Source organism: Pteropus vampyrus, unplaced genomic scaffold, assembly GCF_000151845.1.
Source record: "Pteropus vampyrus isolate Shadow unplaced genomic scaffold, Pvam_2.0 Scaffold166, whole genome shotgun sequence".
NCBI lineage: Eukaryota > Metazoa > Chordata > Mammalia > Chiroptera > Pteropodidae > Pteropus > Pteropus vampyrus.
Window position 1 is genome coordinate 2,540,538 of NW_011888947.1, and position 16,070 is coordinate 2,556,607.

Genomic DNA, 16,070 nt, shown 5'->3' on the forward strand with positions numbered 1-16,070 from the left:
GGACACATGGTGACCTGTGTCCACCATGAAGACGGTACAGACCTCTAGCGCAAAATGCAAAACCCCGATGAGAAAGGAAGTTGGTCTGTGTGTGACTTCGCAGCTGGGACCGAAGACTCTGCCTGCCAGTTCTTTGTGGAGAAACAGTAGCAAGCACAGGGCTTGGGGACGAGAGTGATTCTGGGTCCCTGTGTGAAGCCATCTCTCCCTCCCCTCACTGCAGAGCACCCTTGTCCCAAGGGGAGGGGGGACCGCCCCACTGTGTCCCCCACGGGGTAAGGGACACACTGCGTCTGTCTAGAAGTGTAGACGGTGAGGCTAAGCTCATTTTGGCCAACTTCCCCTTAAAAATTAAACTCTGGATAATGAGTCTGACTAAAACGAGGTTAAGAGAAAGGTCAAAGAAAAGGGAGAGACGAGGCAGTATGAGGGACGAGGGGTCAGGGTGATGGAGAAGCCAGAGAAAGAGAAACAGAACCAAGAACATCAACACTTCACCTCTCCACCCTCCTGGCCCAGCTGCGGCAGCTCAGCGGGAGGCCGCGGTCCATCAGCGGCACGACAGAGGCAAAGGGAAGTGTGGCTCCGTCTCCTCGTGCCGATGACAGGACACCCGAGAAGTGCTTCCCAGGACATGCTTCCAGCTGCTGTGTTGATCCCATCCCACCCCACTGTCCTTCCCTTCCTCCTCCTCCCACTGGCCACCCTTAGGCTTGTCCAGGCACACAGGTCTCCACACCACCACCAGGCCCGCTGTGTTCAGTTGCGCAGGCTGCACACCGCACATTCCCAGATCACGTGGGCATTGGCTCCCTTGGAGTCGTGAAACACAGCAGCCCTGACCTCCACTCTTCCTGACCCGGATGAGGAGGTGATTCTTTTTTCTAGCTAGGAGTAGAACTGGGACCTTTAATCTGATCTCTGAAGAAAGACGCTGAAGGTCATTAGCAATCAGAAGATCAGGTGATGCCTAAGATGAAATTGATTTCTTTAAACTGAGTCCAATACCCAATACCAGTCGAGATCTGACACTGCACCAAGGGTGGAGCATGCGTCTAGCTTGCTGCAGTGGGGATCTGGATGTGACCAACAGCCTGCGGAATGGGAGGCCTCTGCAATGGAGCCAGTTCTGCCTCTGAGAACAGAGAGGATGCTAACGGCGTCGTCAGCAGAGTTTACCAAAGAGGAGAAATAATGTTGAAGGCACGAGGTTGCCCCGATTCACAGCAAACCCTCCCGCTCCGAATCTCAAAGCAACACCTGCCCCTCTTCTGGGTGAGGCCTGGGCATGTCTGAGTGTCCCAGGGGGCAGGTCCAAGATGTGCATGGTCAGACCACATCTGCTCTGGTGGGAAGGCCTCTGCTCGTGGGCTCAGGACTGACCACTGGGAGGCCATGATGCTCCCACTCTCTTGGGCCTTGGCTGTGGTGCTAAGAAGCATTGTCCCAGGAATGCTGGGTAATCACACTCACCCAGAGGGACTGTGGGAACGCCGGGGCTTTCTATTAAAGGAGATATCGGTTATGCCTAAATACTCCTTTTAGAACCATCATAAGGCTGCATAAGAAACAAGATTTCTCATAAAACAATAGGCACTAAAAATACATCACTGAATAAAGGAAGCATGCTTTGGGAAATTTCCATGGGGGAAAAAATCATATCAGAATTGATATGATGAATAGACAGGGCTTTAACTCTAAAAATATATTACAAAAGATGTCTAACAAATACAAAGTTCAAACAATTAGAACCAGACCCGACCGTGGGCTTACAGGAAACGGCCTCATTCTAGGCCTTTCTCTTCAGGGGACCTCCGCACACCACAGGACCCCCAGCAGGCTGGGAAAGAGAGAGCGGCTGTCGCTTCTCCATAATGCCTCAAATCTGCTGAAATGGGAGAGGGTCTGGCAGACCCCTGCACGCCTCTGAGTGTGTGACCGCAAGCAGACAGATCCTGTGACCCACCCGTGACTTCTGAGCCGGGATTCCAAGTGTGACGCAAGTGAAGTCGCAGGTGTGGTTTCAAGGTCTCCCTGGAAGGGCCCGGAGTGGCCAGTGGAGAGCTCGACTGTGTCAAAATCGAAGCCGACTTTCTGGACTTCACTGCTCTCTCCTCTCTGAACTCCCACTGGGCCTTCTGAGAGGTCATGGGGTGTCTTATCTGTTGTCTAACTATTTCGAGGTACTCTGTCCTTGGCGAGCTCTCACCCGTCACCGGCCTGTCCCAGCGCTGGGCTTGCCTCCCAGGAACGCCCCTGCCACCGGCAGCTGGTGCTGAGTTGCACCTGTGTCTGGGCTCGGCCCTCCCCCGCCCTAAGGTGGCCCTGGAAGGGACCCCCAGCACTGTAACATGAACAAAGTCACGTGGACACACACCTCTTCTTCTCCTCCTCTCCAGCATCCCCTCTGGAGCGGCAGCAGAAACAGGTCAACAGAGGAACATGTCAAAGTCATGCAAGATATGTGAATGGAAAAAGAGAACAAGCGAAAGAAGGAGGGTTATTACAGGCAGAAACGGAGAAGGACAGAGAGAGACAGGTACTCGAGATAAATCCGTTTCCTAGGAGTTTGAGCGCTAAGCAACAAGAGGAACCCGTTCACCTATGAGCATCTAAGCATTTCTCTCAGTTTCGTCTCCTGGCAGAGCATAGAGTCCTCTCTCTAGAGTCCTCGGGAAGAGTGTCAGTGTCCCCTCCCACCAGGTGCTCCCTCTGCCTCCCCAGGAAACGCAGACACAGTTGACTGCTGCAGGGTACAGGCAGGCCATCTTGCCCCATTAGGGTTTAGCTGTCCCCCGACAGAAAGATTCCACCTGAGATTCGCCCACGTGCTAGTGGACTGAAGTCTTATACAGCAGGATCTGTTCTCTGTCCTGCCAGGGACAAAGGTTAAGGGGTCTCCCCAGTGTTAGAGAAGAGGGGATTTGTTTCGTTAATGAGGAGAGGTTCAGAGGCTTCAGAGTCCCAGGACTGGTGGGGCCAACGGGGGGGTGGGGCGCCCAGGACTGGAAGGGCTGCTGTCCCCATCCTGCCCAGTGCCAAGTACAGCGGACAGCAACCTTCGCCTGCTGTGGCCAGAGAGAGAACTGAGCACCAGCCCACAGCATCAGCGCCAGCCACTCACTGCCGCCACGTGCTCTGTGAAACGGTTTACCAAAGAGGTCTTCGGAAGGGGCAAGTTCACCCTCAGCGAAGCCGCAGAGCTAAGTTCAGGCTGCAGCCAGAGGAGTAAGTTGAAAGCAGCAACTGCATTTCTCTGATGTTAGAGCAAAATATAGGGGTGACGGCCAACCCCGCACCCCAGGATCCTGTGCCAGTGGTTCGTGCTCGGGATTCTGACTCCATACAGCCAATAGGCAGAGTGGCTCTGAGGGGTTCCTGACGGTTTCATTCAGTGGGAGGCTGCATTCTTAGGAGGGTCAGACCAAATCATGCCGGAGCCCCAGAACAGAAAGCGCTCATGCAAGCCGAGTATCCCCGCCCACCCATGAAGCTGTGCACCCCAGACCCTTCAGGCAGCTTGCAGGGCACCGGGGCCACACGGGGTCGAAGGAGAAACACAGACGCCTGGACTCAGCCATTCTTCTGCGCTCCTCTTCAGAAACGGGAAAAGAAAGTGCTCCCGGGTCCTCTTCCCCGAGGAAAGCGGGCCCAGACTTTGCCCCTACCTGGTTGTGGGGGACCGCTTTCTCCTCTCACAGTGGACGGCATCGAAAAAGGCTGCGTTCCAGAACCTCAGCGTATGCCTGCGAGACAGAGACATGCATCAGTTCTCTCCAAGCAAGACTGGGAAGGCAGCTCCTGGCCCACTCGAAGGATGGGGAAGCGGAGTTTCCTGCCACCTCTGGATGAGCTTCTGAAAGTCTCGGGGAGGTAGCGCTGGGAAGAGAAAATGCGATAAATGTGCCTTTATCCTAAATCAGGTGTCTCCCTGGGGCTCCCGGCCAAGCATCGTGAACATATCTGAACATTCCTCCCAAGGTGAAAAAGCCTAACAGGTGAGATGCAGGAAGGTGAGGTGGAGCAGGTAGCCCTGGATTCGTCAGGTCAAAGCCGAAGCCACCAAGGGCAGGATGTAGACGGAGGCCGTTTCCCACGTCTCTGTTTCCCGGTGAGGCTCCTGAGAGGAAGCAGGGGGTTCGGGGAGACACGCTTTTCTAGAATAGGTGCTAGTGACATAAATGGGAGCGTGGCAGGGACAGGCCATGTGCGGAGAGCAAACATTTACAGGGACGCACAGTAAGAAACACTTGAAGAAGATCAGGGGTCGGCAAACTACCAATTTGGTGGGTGGGCCGAACCCAGCAGCTGCCTGTTTGTGTCCACCGAGGTTTATGGGCACACAGCCCTGCCCATTCACTTACATACTGTCTGATAGCAGAGTCGAATGGTTGCCTGCAAAACCTACAATATCCCTCACCCAGCCCTTAAGGGCTGTTGCCCTGTTGCAGAGGATAGGACAGCCCCCAAGTCGAGGCCCAGAGGGACTGAGCGAAAACCACGGAACAGGTGTGACCAGGGCCGGTCAGCTCTCCTCTTCCCTCTTTCCTCTTGAACCCTGTCCCAGCTCGGGTGGAGCCTCCCCACAGAGGCATCTGAACGCTGCAGTCCAACCCCTTCTGGCCGCATTCCTCACACGGGCCTTGTTTTGTCGTGGCCAAGTCCGCCCGGGGCTAGACCATGATCTGGAGAGAGGGGCAGAGTCTGACACCCTTTGGGTTCCAGGTGCTGGGACACTGCCGACCGTGAGTGAAAAAAATATGGTGATGGAGAGGCTTTGGAGGGCTTAAAGCAGCACATGCGGCCAGCCACAGAGCAAGGCAGAGGGCGAGACTTTCCCTGACCACTGGCCTCTCACTTCAACCACGACCTTCATACATATAATATGCTTTATTGGGATATAATTCGTATAACCATAAAATTCACTCTTTTAAAGTATGCAATTCAGTGGTTTTTAGTATATTCGCAGAGTTGTGCAACCATTACCACTATTTCCAAAACATTCTCATCACCCCAGAGAGACACTCCATACCCACTGGCAGTCACCCCTCATTCCCCATCGCCCCCGGCCCCTGGCAACCGCTAATCGACTTTGTCTCCAGGGATTCGCCTGTCCTGAACGTTTCGTATACATGGAGTCGGGCCCTGTGTGGCGGTCTTCGGTCTGGCTTCTTTCACTGAGCAGAACGTGCTCCAGGTTCGCCCGTGCTGGAACAGGTCTCAGCATCTCATTCCTGTGTACGACAGATGCTATTCCATGGCCTGGATCTATTGCATTTTGTGTGTCCATACGTCCAACGTCCATGTAGATAGATACCGGAGTTGTTTCTACCTTTGGCTGTGATGAATAATGCTATCATGAACATACGTGCACAAGTTTTTGCTCGAGTACCTATTTTCAATTGTTCTGAGTACATTCATAGGAGCAGAATTGCTGGGTCATATGTAACTCTCTGTTTAACCTTCTGAGGAACGGCCAGACTGTCTTCCAAAGTGGCTGCCCCCTTCGACAACCCCACCAGCAGTGTATGAGGGTTCCGATTTCTCCACGTCCACACCAACCCTTGCTATCGTTCGTCTGTTTTATTTTGGCTATCCTGACGGGCATGAGTGACCTTTGTCTCCGATGCAGACGACGGTGCAGCGACTGCTGCCCCACAGGTAGGAGGGGGGCCTTACCAGATGGGCTGCTGCTTCAGGTGCGTGTACAGGTAGATCTTCTCCCCCTTCCTCTCCTCCTCTGGGCTGCACACGGTCACTGTGGGAGGGTGAGAGAGGCTGAGCGTGGCTCTGGTTACACCCACATGTGGGCAAACCCCATGACAACACTCCTGATAGTCACTGCTTCTCCCCAGAGACCATGGAAATATCTTCACAGCTGAAATTGCATGACAGCTCATCTCCTGCCCACAACGACACTCTTCACACCTGGCGATGAGGACCTCTTCTAAGTGGCGGGGGGGGGGTCCCTGGAGGCTCCCACACCCCCACCATACTTTCCTTGCCTTCTCTGGGATAAGGAGCTTGGTCCTGCACCCAACCCCTAGAGAAGGAAGCTCAGTAGAGAACAGACTGGGGCTGAGAGCAACTGGGGAGTCGCCTGCAGCAGCGCCTTGCTCCACAGAGGCTGTGGGGCCCCAGGATGCTTAGGGACCTGACCTGCTTGCTGCTGCTGCTTCTAGTTAAGGTTGCCTGGTTTAAGACCCCTGCAGGGACCTGGGTCACCAGGGCTGGAGAGCTGGGAGGCACTCACCGGTCTTCTGCGGCTTGTCCTTGGGCTTACTCTCGTCCTCCCTGGGGGAGAGAAACCACAGCAGTGACGATGTGACCCCCATACTCTTTCAAAGAAACCATTTGACACCGCTGAAACAGGATTCGGTCTCATAAACAACGTGTACATTTAATGTGGTTTTCTCTAAAAAATTTCTGTTAAATCGCTACATTTGTCAATTGCTGGTCTTTTAAAACTTAGGCTTCTTTGTGCCATTTTCTCTACTTCCGAACTATGCGGACCAGAAAAAGAACCAAGCCAAGTCAGCTGGTTGTAACCAAGCCATCGGAGGTGACCCCAGGGTGGCTGGCACTGGCACTGGGCCCAGGGCTCTTCTGCTGACACGTCCCCTCTCTTTGTAGACGCTTTAGCTTCCACACGCCTGCTATAAGGTTCCCGAGTTTCGGTGGGGGATCTGCTATCCTGAGGACAGTGGTTTCTCCTGAGTCTACTTTGTGCCTTCAATACAAACTCTTGCCACAGTTAGACGAGGAAGGAGAAGGGAGGGTTTGTAATTTCCCTCCTGTCAACTGACAATTTCCATATGCTCCTCATCTGTCCTAGAAAACATGGACCCACAGGGGACATCCCTGCACCTCAGCAAACAGAATGGCGTTTGGAAACCCTAGAAAACTCTGGGGGGCGTGGAGTTAAGCTGTGCTGGCGGCTGTGCTTTCTGGGAACGGTTCTTGGGCCCCAAAGATCGCCAGGGTGAACAAATTCTTCTGTTACCAGGCAAAGGCCTCCTCGTCATTCCAGGCTTAATGTGGCCTCCGCCATTTGTCGTCATACCTGTGTGCCTGGCCCTCACCAGTCAGACAGGAATGCACACCAGACAACACTTACTCATTTTTCTTGACCATGGGTCCCTTCAGCTTGGTCTCCAGCCCCCCAAAGAAACCCTTGACATTCTCCGTCTTGGCCGATGTATTCTTCAGCAGCCGCTCGGCAATGTCCTTCTTCTCCGCTAACCAGCTGTTGGCAGACTTCAAATAGGAGTCGATGCTCCCTGCTGGCTTCTCCTTGGATTCTGAGGGGAGCAGGTGTGGTTTACCTACAGACAGAGAAGGAGAGAGAGCTGGAATAAGAGCCATACTGTGTAGTAGCAACAACGGAGGACAGAAAGGAACTCCTGTTAGCTGCTGGAGCTGCTGGGGTCATGGGAAGATCTCCTTTTGCAATAGCTGGACATGGCAGTGAGAAGCCAAAGGCTCAGAGATGCCCAGGAGAAGACAGGGGCCTGGGCACCTTCTCTCTCTAGGCAGTCACTAAGCACCGATTGTGTACAAGAAGTCAGCCAGGTGCCACGGGGGGCTAAAGAAGAAACAGGCAAGGATCCAGCCCCAAAGAAGTGCATAGTCCAGAAGAGAGGTGAGCAATGAACATATACACAGTACAAGAGCATAAGACAGAAAGCAATAACGCAGTGGTGGGGCCAAGGGCTAGGGGACAACAAGTTGTGGGAGGCGTGTGGATTCCAGACAGGCTTGATGGCACCTGGACAGGACCTGAAATGGAGGGTGTTGGACACAGGAGGTGGCAGGAAGAGGGTGCCCTGAGGGGGGGGGGGTAGTGTGAGTGGAGGCGGAACAAGGGGTGAACCTTTCTAAGGGCAGTGTACAGACCTTCATGCCAAGACACCCCTACAGGCCAAGGAGCCCTCTCTAGGTCAAGTCACCCCCTTATTGGTCAAGGCACCTCCTACAGATCAAAGGTGCCCTCCTCAGGCGAGACGCCCCCTACAGGTGAAAGGGCTCTCTGTAGGTGAAGGTGCTGAATGTCTCCTACTAATTTAAGCTGCTCTGCACACAGATCTGACGCGGACAAGCAGCATCGAGCTGTTCTTTGAGAAGGCAGAGCCGCGGGTTGGACAAGGGGTTCCCAGCTGACCCAAAGGCAGCCAGTGAGTGGCCCGGCATCGAGGACCTGCCCAGTGGTGGCCTGGCCAAGCTAAGGCAGTCAAACCAGCTAATGCCAAGAGAACTGAGGAGTGTGGAGACGGTGGGCTGCTGGGAGTGAGGGGAGGCCAAAGCTGAGTTGCAGGGCCTGGGACACACTGTAAGAGCAAACCCGTGGGTCCCGGAAAGGGTGCACAGGGAGGCCAGTGCGGGCCCCGCCCCGCCCCAGCTCAAGGCCGTGTGCAGGCCCCCAGCAGCCTTCTCCTCATGGCGGCCTGAAAGGGACGGCTGTAGCATCTTAACACAGGGAGCCCTCAAGCTCCAATGTACCAGAAAGTTCCACTGGAATGAGCCAGAAGAGCTGTCAGAGCCTCGGCGTAGAGAACAGTCTGCACTCCTTGTGAAGGCCTCTCCGGCCCATTCCCGGGAACGCGTTCCCGCCTGAGATCTCACTGCTCCTCGCACCTCCCTTCAGCGCCAGCCCTGTGTCATGTTCTGCAAAACCCTGAAACTGATGTCCTCACATCTAGCAACTCCCGTCTATGAAACGTCCTGCTGGATGCGTTTATCGTCTTACTTTCCAACAGCTGGCGGTTTCCTTCGTGCCGTGTCTTCTCCTGTGTCAGGGATCTCACTCCTTGCTCATTCCCTCCCTAACACCAGTTTCCATTGTTTCCTGGAAGCCTCACAACTTTGCCTTTAATTGGGAAGAAATCCTGATTTGATGCCATGTCAGAAGTTGACAAGTCTTGAGTTTTCAAGTTTGCCTTCCATGGAGACACCCACCCCCTACCACCACCACTGCCCCGTGTCTTACCGATGTGGTAGTAAGTGAAGCACATGGTCATGAGGTTCTTGGCAGGCCCAAAGTCATCCATCTGATGACACCTGAAATAAGAAGCAAGGTCGATTGGCAATTTTCTCACTGCAAATTCATGAAACAAGACCAAAATACTTTGTGGACATGTCTAAATTAATACCTCACTCCCCAGATGCTATGTAGGAGAAGCGACAAAAGTGATCCCCCTTGTTTCAATTAGGTGAGTGACCCACAAGCACACGGCAAGGACTGGGTCTCATTCTGGGCAGGAAGGAGTTCACGTCCGTCAGTCTGGCCTCCTTCGCTTTTAAGGTAGAACAGCCCAGGCCTCAGATGCTCAACTCTAGGCACAGGAATGTCTCAGGTCGAAGCCAGTGGCCCTCTTGCCCCTACTTCTCAGGAATTAATGAGTTAGAGGCTACACTCCAGTCAGTGGTGCTTGGACTTGAGCAGCATCAGAATCTCCTTGAGGGCACGGTAAGAGGTGGATTGCTGGGCCCTCCGCAGGGTCTGTGGTTTAGCAGGCCTGGGGTAGTGCCTGAGAATGTGCATTTCTAACCAACTCCCTTGTGAAGCTGATGCTCGGATGCTCCTGGCCCAGGGATGATACTCTAAAAACCAACAGGAATATGTATACCTATCTACCCTATGTCACTTGCCGAAAATCAAAGTATTGCATACCAGAACCTTTAATACACTAAAAAATGTTCTAGAGATGTAAAGAATTATACTGACTATGTTACAACATACTTCCTATATTAAGATTATGAGACACACATAGATCCATTCAACTTAGCTAACAAAAAGAGAGGGGAAAACTTCAAAAAGAGGGCCTGTCTGCCACCAGGAATTTGTACTGTTATAGTCACAAACGCTATAATGCTATCTACTGCAGCACAATGAATGAGAAGAAAATGGAGAGCAATAACCTAAATGCCATCAAAAGGGCGTGAGTTAAATAAATTATGGTACACGGATATGTCAGAATACTATATATACAGCCATTACACATGCAGAACTATGTGTAAATGTAATTTTTTTTTTGAAAAAATATGTATTTGCTGATATATGTGCATCATTAACAGTGGTTTTCATTGGGAGACGGATCAAAAGTGAGAGAAAAGGGTGTGCGAAAAAGGCTTCCCTCTTCATGGCAGGCTTCTGTACTTTTGTATCTTGTTTCCTTTTGCATTTTCCTTTCCTATTTAGTTTTTAACTTTGGACAAACATTACTTAAAGATGGAAGTCAACAGAAATGATCTAGATAGTAGATTAGGGCCATTTTTGTCTATCTTTTAAAATAAAGCTGATCTAATAAATTTAAAGAACTCAACTATTAATAAAACCATAAAAGACTAAATAAAAGTAAAAGCTAAAAATACTAATCAACTAAAAATGATAAAACTCACGTTTTAAAAATTAATGACTTTCAAAATATTACAAAGTTTTCTGGTTTTGCGAGTAATCGAAAATATATATGCTCACAGACAAAGTAATGGGAAGATTTTGTGGTTTGGCAGGGTTAAAACTTGAATTTAATTTTTCTCCCAATTTTATTTACTTAAGGAAAAATTCAAAGAAAAATTGAGAATTAGATAAGTTATATTACCATGGGGGACAAGCGCGATCTACGCAAATGAAAATTCCTACAGATGTGACTGTGCAGAAGCTGAAGGATCTTCAGTGCCCGAGAGCATCTTGCGTATAAGACAACCTGGGGGCCGCTTTACGTGGGCTCCTGACGTGCTCCCAGCCAAGGGGGGGCACACTCAGACTCCCCCCAGCGTGAGTGTATCCTGAACTTGGGATAATCCGAGCAAGTGCAGGACACACACCGATTTTCTGTTCTTTTGGGCACTTTCCTCCAGTACATGCCCCAGGTTCGTGGCGGGATCGAGAAAGGTGAGGAGACACCGAGACACAGGAGAATTAAAACTGAAGAGAAGAGCTACATTTCCGTTGGGATGAGAAGAGGAAGGACGAAATGGACATAGGGATGGGGGGCATGTCCATGGCATAAGCCATGGGACAAGGACCTGCTTTGAGGCTACACTGAGGAGATGGGGCACGGGGAGCACAGGGATGGTCGGATCGGGGCTTCCCTCCACGCCTCCTTTCCTAACCCACGATCTGCCCCCTCTGCCTGGATCGTTAAAGCCACTGCTTGGTTCCCCGCAAGCAGAGATGTGTCCCCGAGATTCGTATTTGGAGGACATGTCACCCACTCTCATGGAAGCTCAAGACGTCTGAAGCAGGTCTGGCAGTCCTACAGCCACGGGGCCTCTGATGGAGAGCCCCGTGAGTCCCATGGCCTGCCTCCCACGGCCACTTGGGGCAGAGGGGCCCCATCCACTACCCCACTTTATCTGTGAATGCCTGTGTGATGAAAGGCTCCAGCAGTGCCAAGGTTGTACTCAGGGCAGGCTATGCCATCCAATCATATCATTAAGTGGGAGGTTACTTAGTCTGAAGTACTTCACAACAGAAAATCAAGAAAACTCCAGATCTCTGCTGGAGGAGGGTAAGGCCAACCGTGTATAATCACAGCCTGTCCCGGGAACCTGAGTGGAAGAATTTACTCACACCCAGCTGTGCTCCTCTAATCGCTATGCCCGGTAAGGACCGCTTGCTAACTCCCTTCCGTGAGATGCTGGTCACGACTTCTCCCTTTAGCTGCTACTGGGTGTGTATCACAGCAACTGCGAGCTGATGACTCGTGCTGGCTGTTACTCACAACCAGGTTATTGTGGGGCAGGGGAGGGACGGAAGACAAGCTCCATAGGACAAAAGCTTTGAGCAACAGCATTACTTACTCGAACAGGACCACTGCAAAAGACTGCACCAGGCGGTAGAAGGTCGGCTCTGAGACACACTTGGAATTGCAGCGCTGACCAGGAGGAGAGCAGACACGTCACCGGGGCAACAGGGTGGCAGAGACACACTGCATCTCAGAGAGGCTGTGGGCTTACCATGCCGAGCATCTCCCAACAGCTGGGATGCAAGCTCAGGACCGTAACAGCCTCGCCTGCTCTACAGAAACCAGGACCCCGGCAGGGTGCTGGCACCTGGCACACAACCCTCACTTGGCAGAGCACAGGCAGACATTTTCCTGTGTCTCCTTATGAGATTTTAAAAACCAGGAACTTCTCACTCTCACCCACACACGGAACTGTATGGAGGGACAAAACCCCAAGATGACAACACTGGCTATTTCTGGATTATAGATTTATGAGTAGTTTTTCTATTTTTGCTATCTGCATTTTCTAATTTTTCTTTGAAGAATAAATCGTGACAAAAATACTTTAAAAACTAGGAATTTAAGCCACTTTATAGAAAAAAAAAATCAACTGGATATTTACAAAATAATTCTTTTCTGAACTTACATGGCTGTCGTCTTCAATATATTATCTTTACAAAAACCGAATATTGTGGGTTATTTAATAAAAATATGCATGGATATAATAGCCCACAGGCTCGCCTTTACAAAAAACTAACTTTTCTGGAATTTCATGTGATTGACAGGCCGGTTTGCTCACTCATTCCTTTCCAGTGGGGCATCCAAATAAACTCCTTCCCACTTACCACTATTCTAAGTAGGCCTTTTCAGAACGTCTTTAGGTAAGTGTTATTTTTTTCTGTTCAGGTCATTGCCCTTGACTTTTTCTCCAGAGTGGAGGAATTAAAGAGAGAGAGGATGCAACTCATCACGAGCCCGTCCCTGTTACCTGGGCAAGCCTACCCACCCTTACCCGGGTACTCCCCCATCACCTCCCTTTACTTGGGCACTTCTCCCAGCACCTGCCCTTACCTGGGCGCTCACATATCGAGCAAACCACTCCCGGCCTTTGCCACTCTCACTGCTGCAGTACTCGCCAAACTTGGCTTTCTCCTCCTGGTCCAAGTCCTCCCTGAACAAAAGAGCAAGGGGGGGAAACGACAACTTTCAATCTTCTGCGACAAAAAAGGTTACAGTAGGGGGAAGAGGAAAGAGGGGAACTAATAGGAATTGTACCCCAGCCAAGTACAGAGCCTGACTTACATCGGCTCATCTCTCCCTCTCGGCAACGCCGTGAAAAAAAACAGTATTACTTCTATTTCATAGATAAGGAGACAAGCTCAGAAGATCAGATACAGCTGGGGAGCTGCAAATGGGGACTCAGTCCAGACTTCCTGGCTCCAGAGCCTACGTTCCTTCCCCTTTGTCCTCCAGCCTCCGGTGAAGTCCCAGAACTAGTAAGAGTGACAAAACCCAACCCTCCAAACCTCTGGGGGCTTGGTTCTCCAGGTCATCCAACTCCCACTAATCTTCGGTTGCTGCAGGCAGCGTGGATCTTCCCACTGAATTCACGTCAACTGGACACAGAGCTCTGATGGCACCTCCCACTAATCAGGAAGGCATGGTTGCTTATTCCTCTGAGTTTGTGAAAATCCAGTCTGCTCACCTAATCTCGCTGTGTGTGTGAGGGGTGGAGAAGGGGGACCCCAGAAGGTCACCACCTCCAGGGTGGACAAAGTGCTCACTGATCTCAAACCGCTTCTGATCACTCTTCGTGGGGGCACTACTCTACTCCAAATTCAATGTTGACAAAAATAGAGCAAGGGGCTTAAGGCTGATTGGCTCATGCAATATTTCATTTATTTAATGTTCTGTAGAAAACATGTTGGTCTCATTTATCCGCAAATACCAACACCAGATGAAATTTGAGAATTTGACAGCCGTTCGCAGTGATTTTTGGAATGTTCTTGAAAATGTATTCGATTCAGCTGTCCGTGTTCCAGACTGCCAACAGTCTGCTGCAAACACAGACCTGCCTTCCTGGCAAATTAGCAAGCTTCTGGGCTTTGTCCCCTTTTCATTAACTGCGTGTGCTCAAAGAAAGCTGACTAATTTCAGTGTTAGTCAAACAAAATAAGTAGGAAGCTCCATCTACTGTTCTCCCAGAATGCCTTCAACATCAAACATAAATGTACTTTTTGGACAAAGATTTGGCTTATCATTGAACTTATCCCTTTTTTAACTTCATAGAAAATCGAAGCACACCTGAAAAAGGCAGGCACCAGCCTTGCCAGTTCACAAACGAGCGACCTAAATCATGATAAAAAATAATGTACTTTGCAAAGTGTCAACAGTCAGAAATTCTTATTGCTTTAAGGAAATTATAACATTTCTCCTTCATCCAGAGTGTCTCGGATCATGTGTGCAAAGAGTCTAGAGGCCCTATTAAAAGAAAAATTTGGACTCACTGGGGCGGGATGGGGTCCAAGACTGTATTTCTAACAAGCACCCTATAATGCTGATGCGCCGGGCTCACAGACGACAGTCTGAGTAGCAAGACCTTCAGCCTGAACGTGCTGCTGTGAATGACGCAAGGCCACCAGTAGACAGCTACACCCATGAATCAGGGTTTGTTTCCCCCGCCCTTGCCTCTGTTGAGATATTAACACATGAGGATAGAAGAGCTAGAAGCCTGTCCACAGATTCCCTGCTTCTCTATCTACAATCTAACTCCCACTTCTGCTTCCTGCTGCTCCAATTGTTAATGCTCCTTACCTACCCCTTCAAGGACTGTGAAAGAAAGACAGGAAGAGGTGAGAGGAAGGGTCCCCATCCTGGCAGCTGCTTAAGGCTCGTCTTCCCTTGAGAATCACAAGGGGCATGGGTCACTGAAACCTTGTCTCATATTGCACCTAAATTTAATGTCAGCTAGTAATTGCGGCCCCCTAGTGAAGTATGACCCTGACATCGAATGCCAGCGAGGAGCTAACCTGAAAGTGCTCAGATACTGGGCAAGCAAAACTAGTGTCCTCTTGGATTCAGCCACGGTGTGGGCAGGGTGTCAGTGGAGTGGTCGATGCACTGGGTCGGGGGGAAGAAGGGGTGAAATTCCCCAGGTGGTCCTATCTGCAGCCCAGGATGGAGTCGCGAGCCACCAGGGAGGCCCATCACTGGCTGGTGAGGGACTGGAGGCCCTGGCCATGGAACAGCCTGCTCAGGGACAGAGCTGAGAGCAGGGCCCAGGGGCTTACCCCCCGGAGAAGATCTTCTCCACGTAGCTGCGCATGAACTCCCTGAGCTCCAGGGCCTCCTCGTCCTTGGCTGACTCGGTGCTCTGGTTGGAGGAGAAGGACTCGTTGGAGGAGGAGCGGCGGTACTGGTTCCAGGACGGGTGTGAGGGTGACTCGCCCATGTCGTTCTCACTGTCTGCTGACTCCGTGGTCTCACTCTCTGAAGCACCGTCACCCTGGGAGCTGTCCCCATCCTGCAGCTTTGGTGGCAGCGTCTCCAGAGGCGAGGAGGCAGATGGCTCAGTCCCAAAGTCAATCAGCGAGCCCACGGGGACCTCCGGGGCCTCCATGGCTTGGGCGGGCTGCCGAGGAGGACGCCAGGTGGGGAGGCTGGTGGACTGGGCTCCCAGGAGCGTCAGTGGGAGCCCACCCAGCACATGTGAGTTGCTTGGCAGCTGCTGGCCACCAGGAGTGTATCCTCCGAGGCAGCTCACGTGGCCCTAAGGCATCTAGGACAGAAGCCCATAAACAGATCAGCAGGAGAGCAGCTCCTCGTATAGGGGGAATTCAGCACCAAGAATCCAGACTTAAAAGAATGAATTAGGTCTCCAAAACCTCCAGAATTTGGGACATCTCTACACTGCCATCATTCTCCTCCTCTGCTTTACTGTTAAAACACCTGATAGGTACCTGGTGGGCACTCAATAAATATTTGTTGAGTAATGGAACAAATAAACACCAAACTAAGGATTTCTCCAAACTAAGCAAATAGACTTCGAGAGGGTGGCCAGCCGTCTCCCCACTCTGGCCTACCAGACTGAGGCCAGTAAGTGAAAAGGCCAACCACAGGCTGGAATCGGAAAATCGCCAGAGACGCACCTGCCACATGCTGTCGGGATCAACAGCTTTGGAAGTTGAGTGTCAGGAGGAGTTTCAGGAAAAGCGACTTCTGCTAAGCTCACCTCCTGGGATCACATCTCCTCCTTCTTAGGCTCCTTCTTTTTAACATTTTTCCACTCAAGACCCAGACCCTTCCCAGGCTTCAGACATATGTTCTTTCTCACCGTGCCTCCCA

The 16,070-nt window shown here is 51.4% G+C and overlaps 1 protein-coding gene across 4 annotated transcripts in view; it reads right to left on the reverse strand.

Annotated features, from left to right (window-relative positions):
* Positions 1 to 6: 6 nt before the first annotated feature.
* The window catches only part of KIAA0513 (KIAA0513 ortholog), a 122,226-nt gene continuing 106,162 nt past the window's right edge, over positions 7 to 16,070 (reverse strand). For 3 of the 4 annotated variants that reach the window (XM_023536665.1, XM_011370271.2, XM_011370270.2), the window contains 8 exons: positions 15,017 to 15,504; positions 12,798 to 12,897; positions 11,803 to 11,876; positions 8,987 to 9,057; positions 7,118 to 7,325; positions 6,254 to 6,294; positions 5,680 to 5,758; positions 7 to 3,746 (listed from right to left, as the gene is read on the reverse strand). In XM_023536665.1, coding sequence (XP_023392433.1) covers positions 3,665 to 3,746; positions 5,680 to 5,758; positions 6,254 to 6,294; positions 7,118 to 7,325; positions 8,987 to 9,057; positions 11,803 to 11,876; positions 12,798 to 12,897; positions 15,017 to 15,345 — 984 coding nt within the window. In that variant the 5' untranslated portion in view covers positions 15,346 to 15,504 and the 3' untranslated portion in view covers positions 7 to 3,664. Of the gene's footprint in view, positions 3,747 to 5,675; positions 5,759 to 6,253; positions 6,295 to 7,117; positions 7,326 to 8,986; positions 9,058 to 11,802; positions 11,877 to 12,797; positions 12,898 to 15,016; positions 15,505 to 16,070 lie in introns of those variants that run through there. The other variant, XM_011370272.2, reaches the window with a different exon arrangement.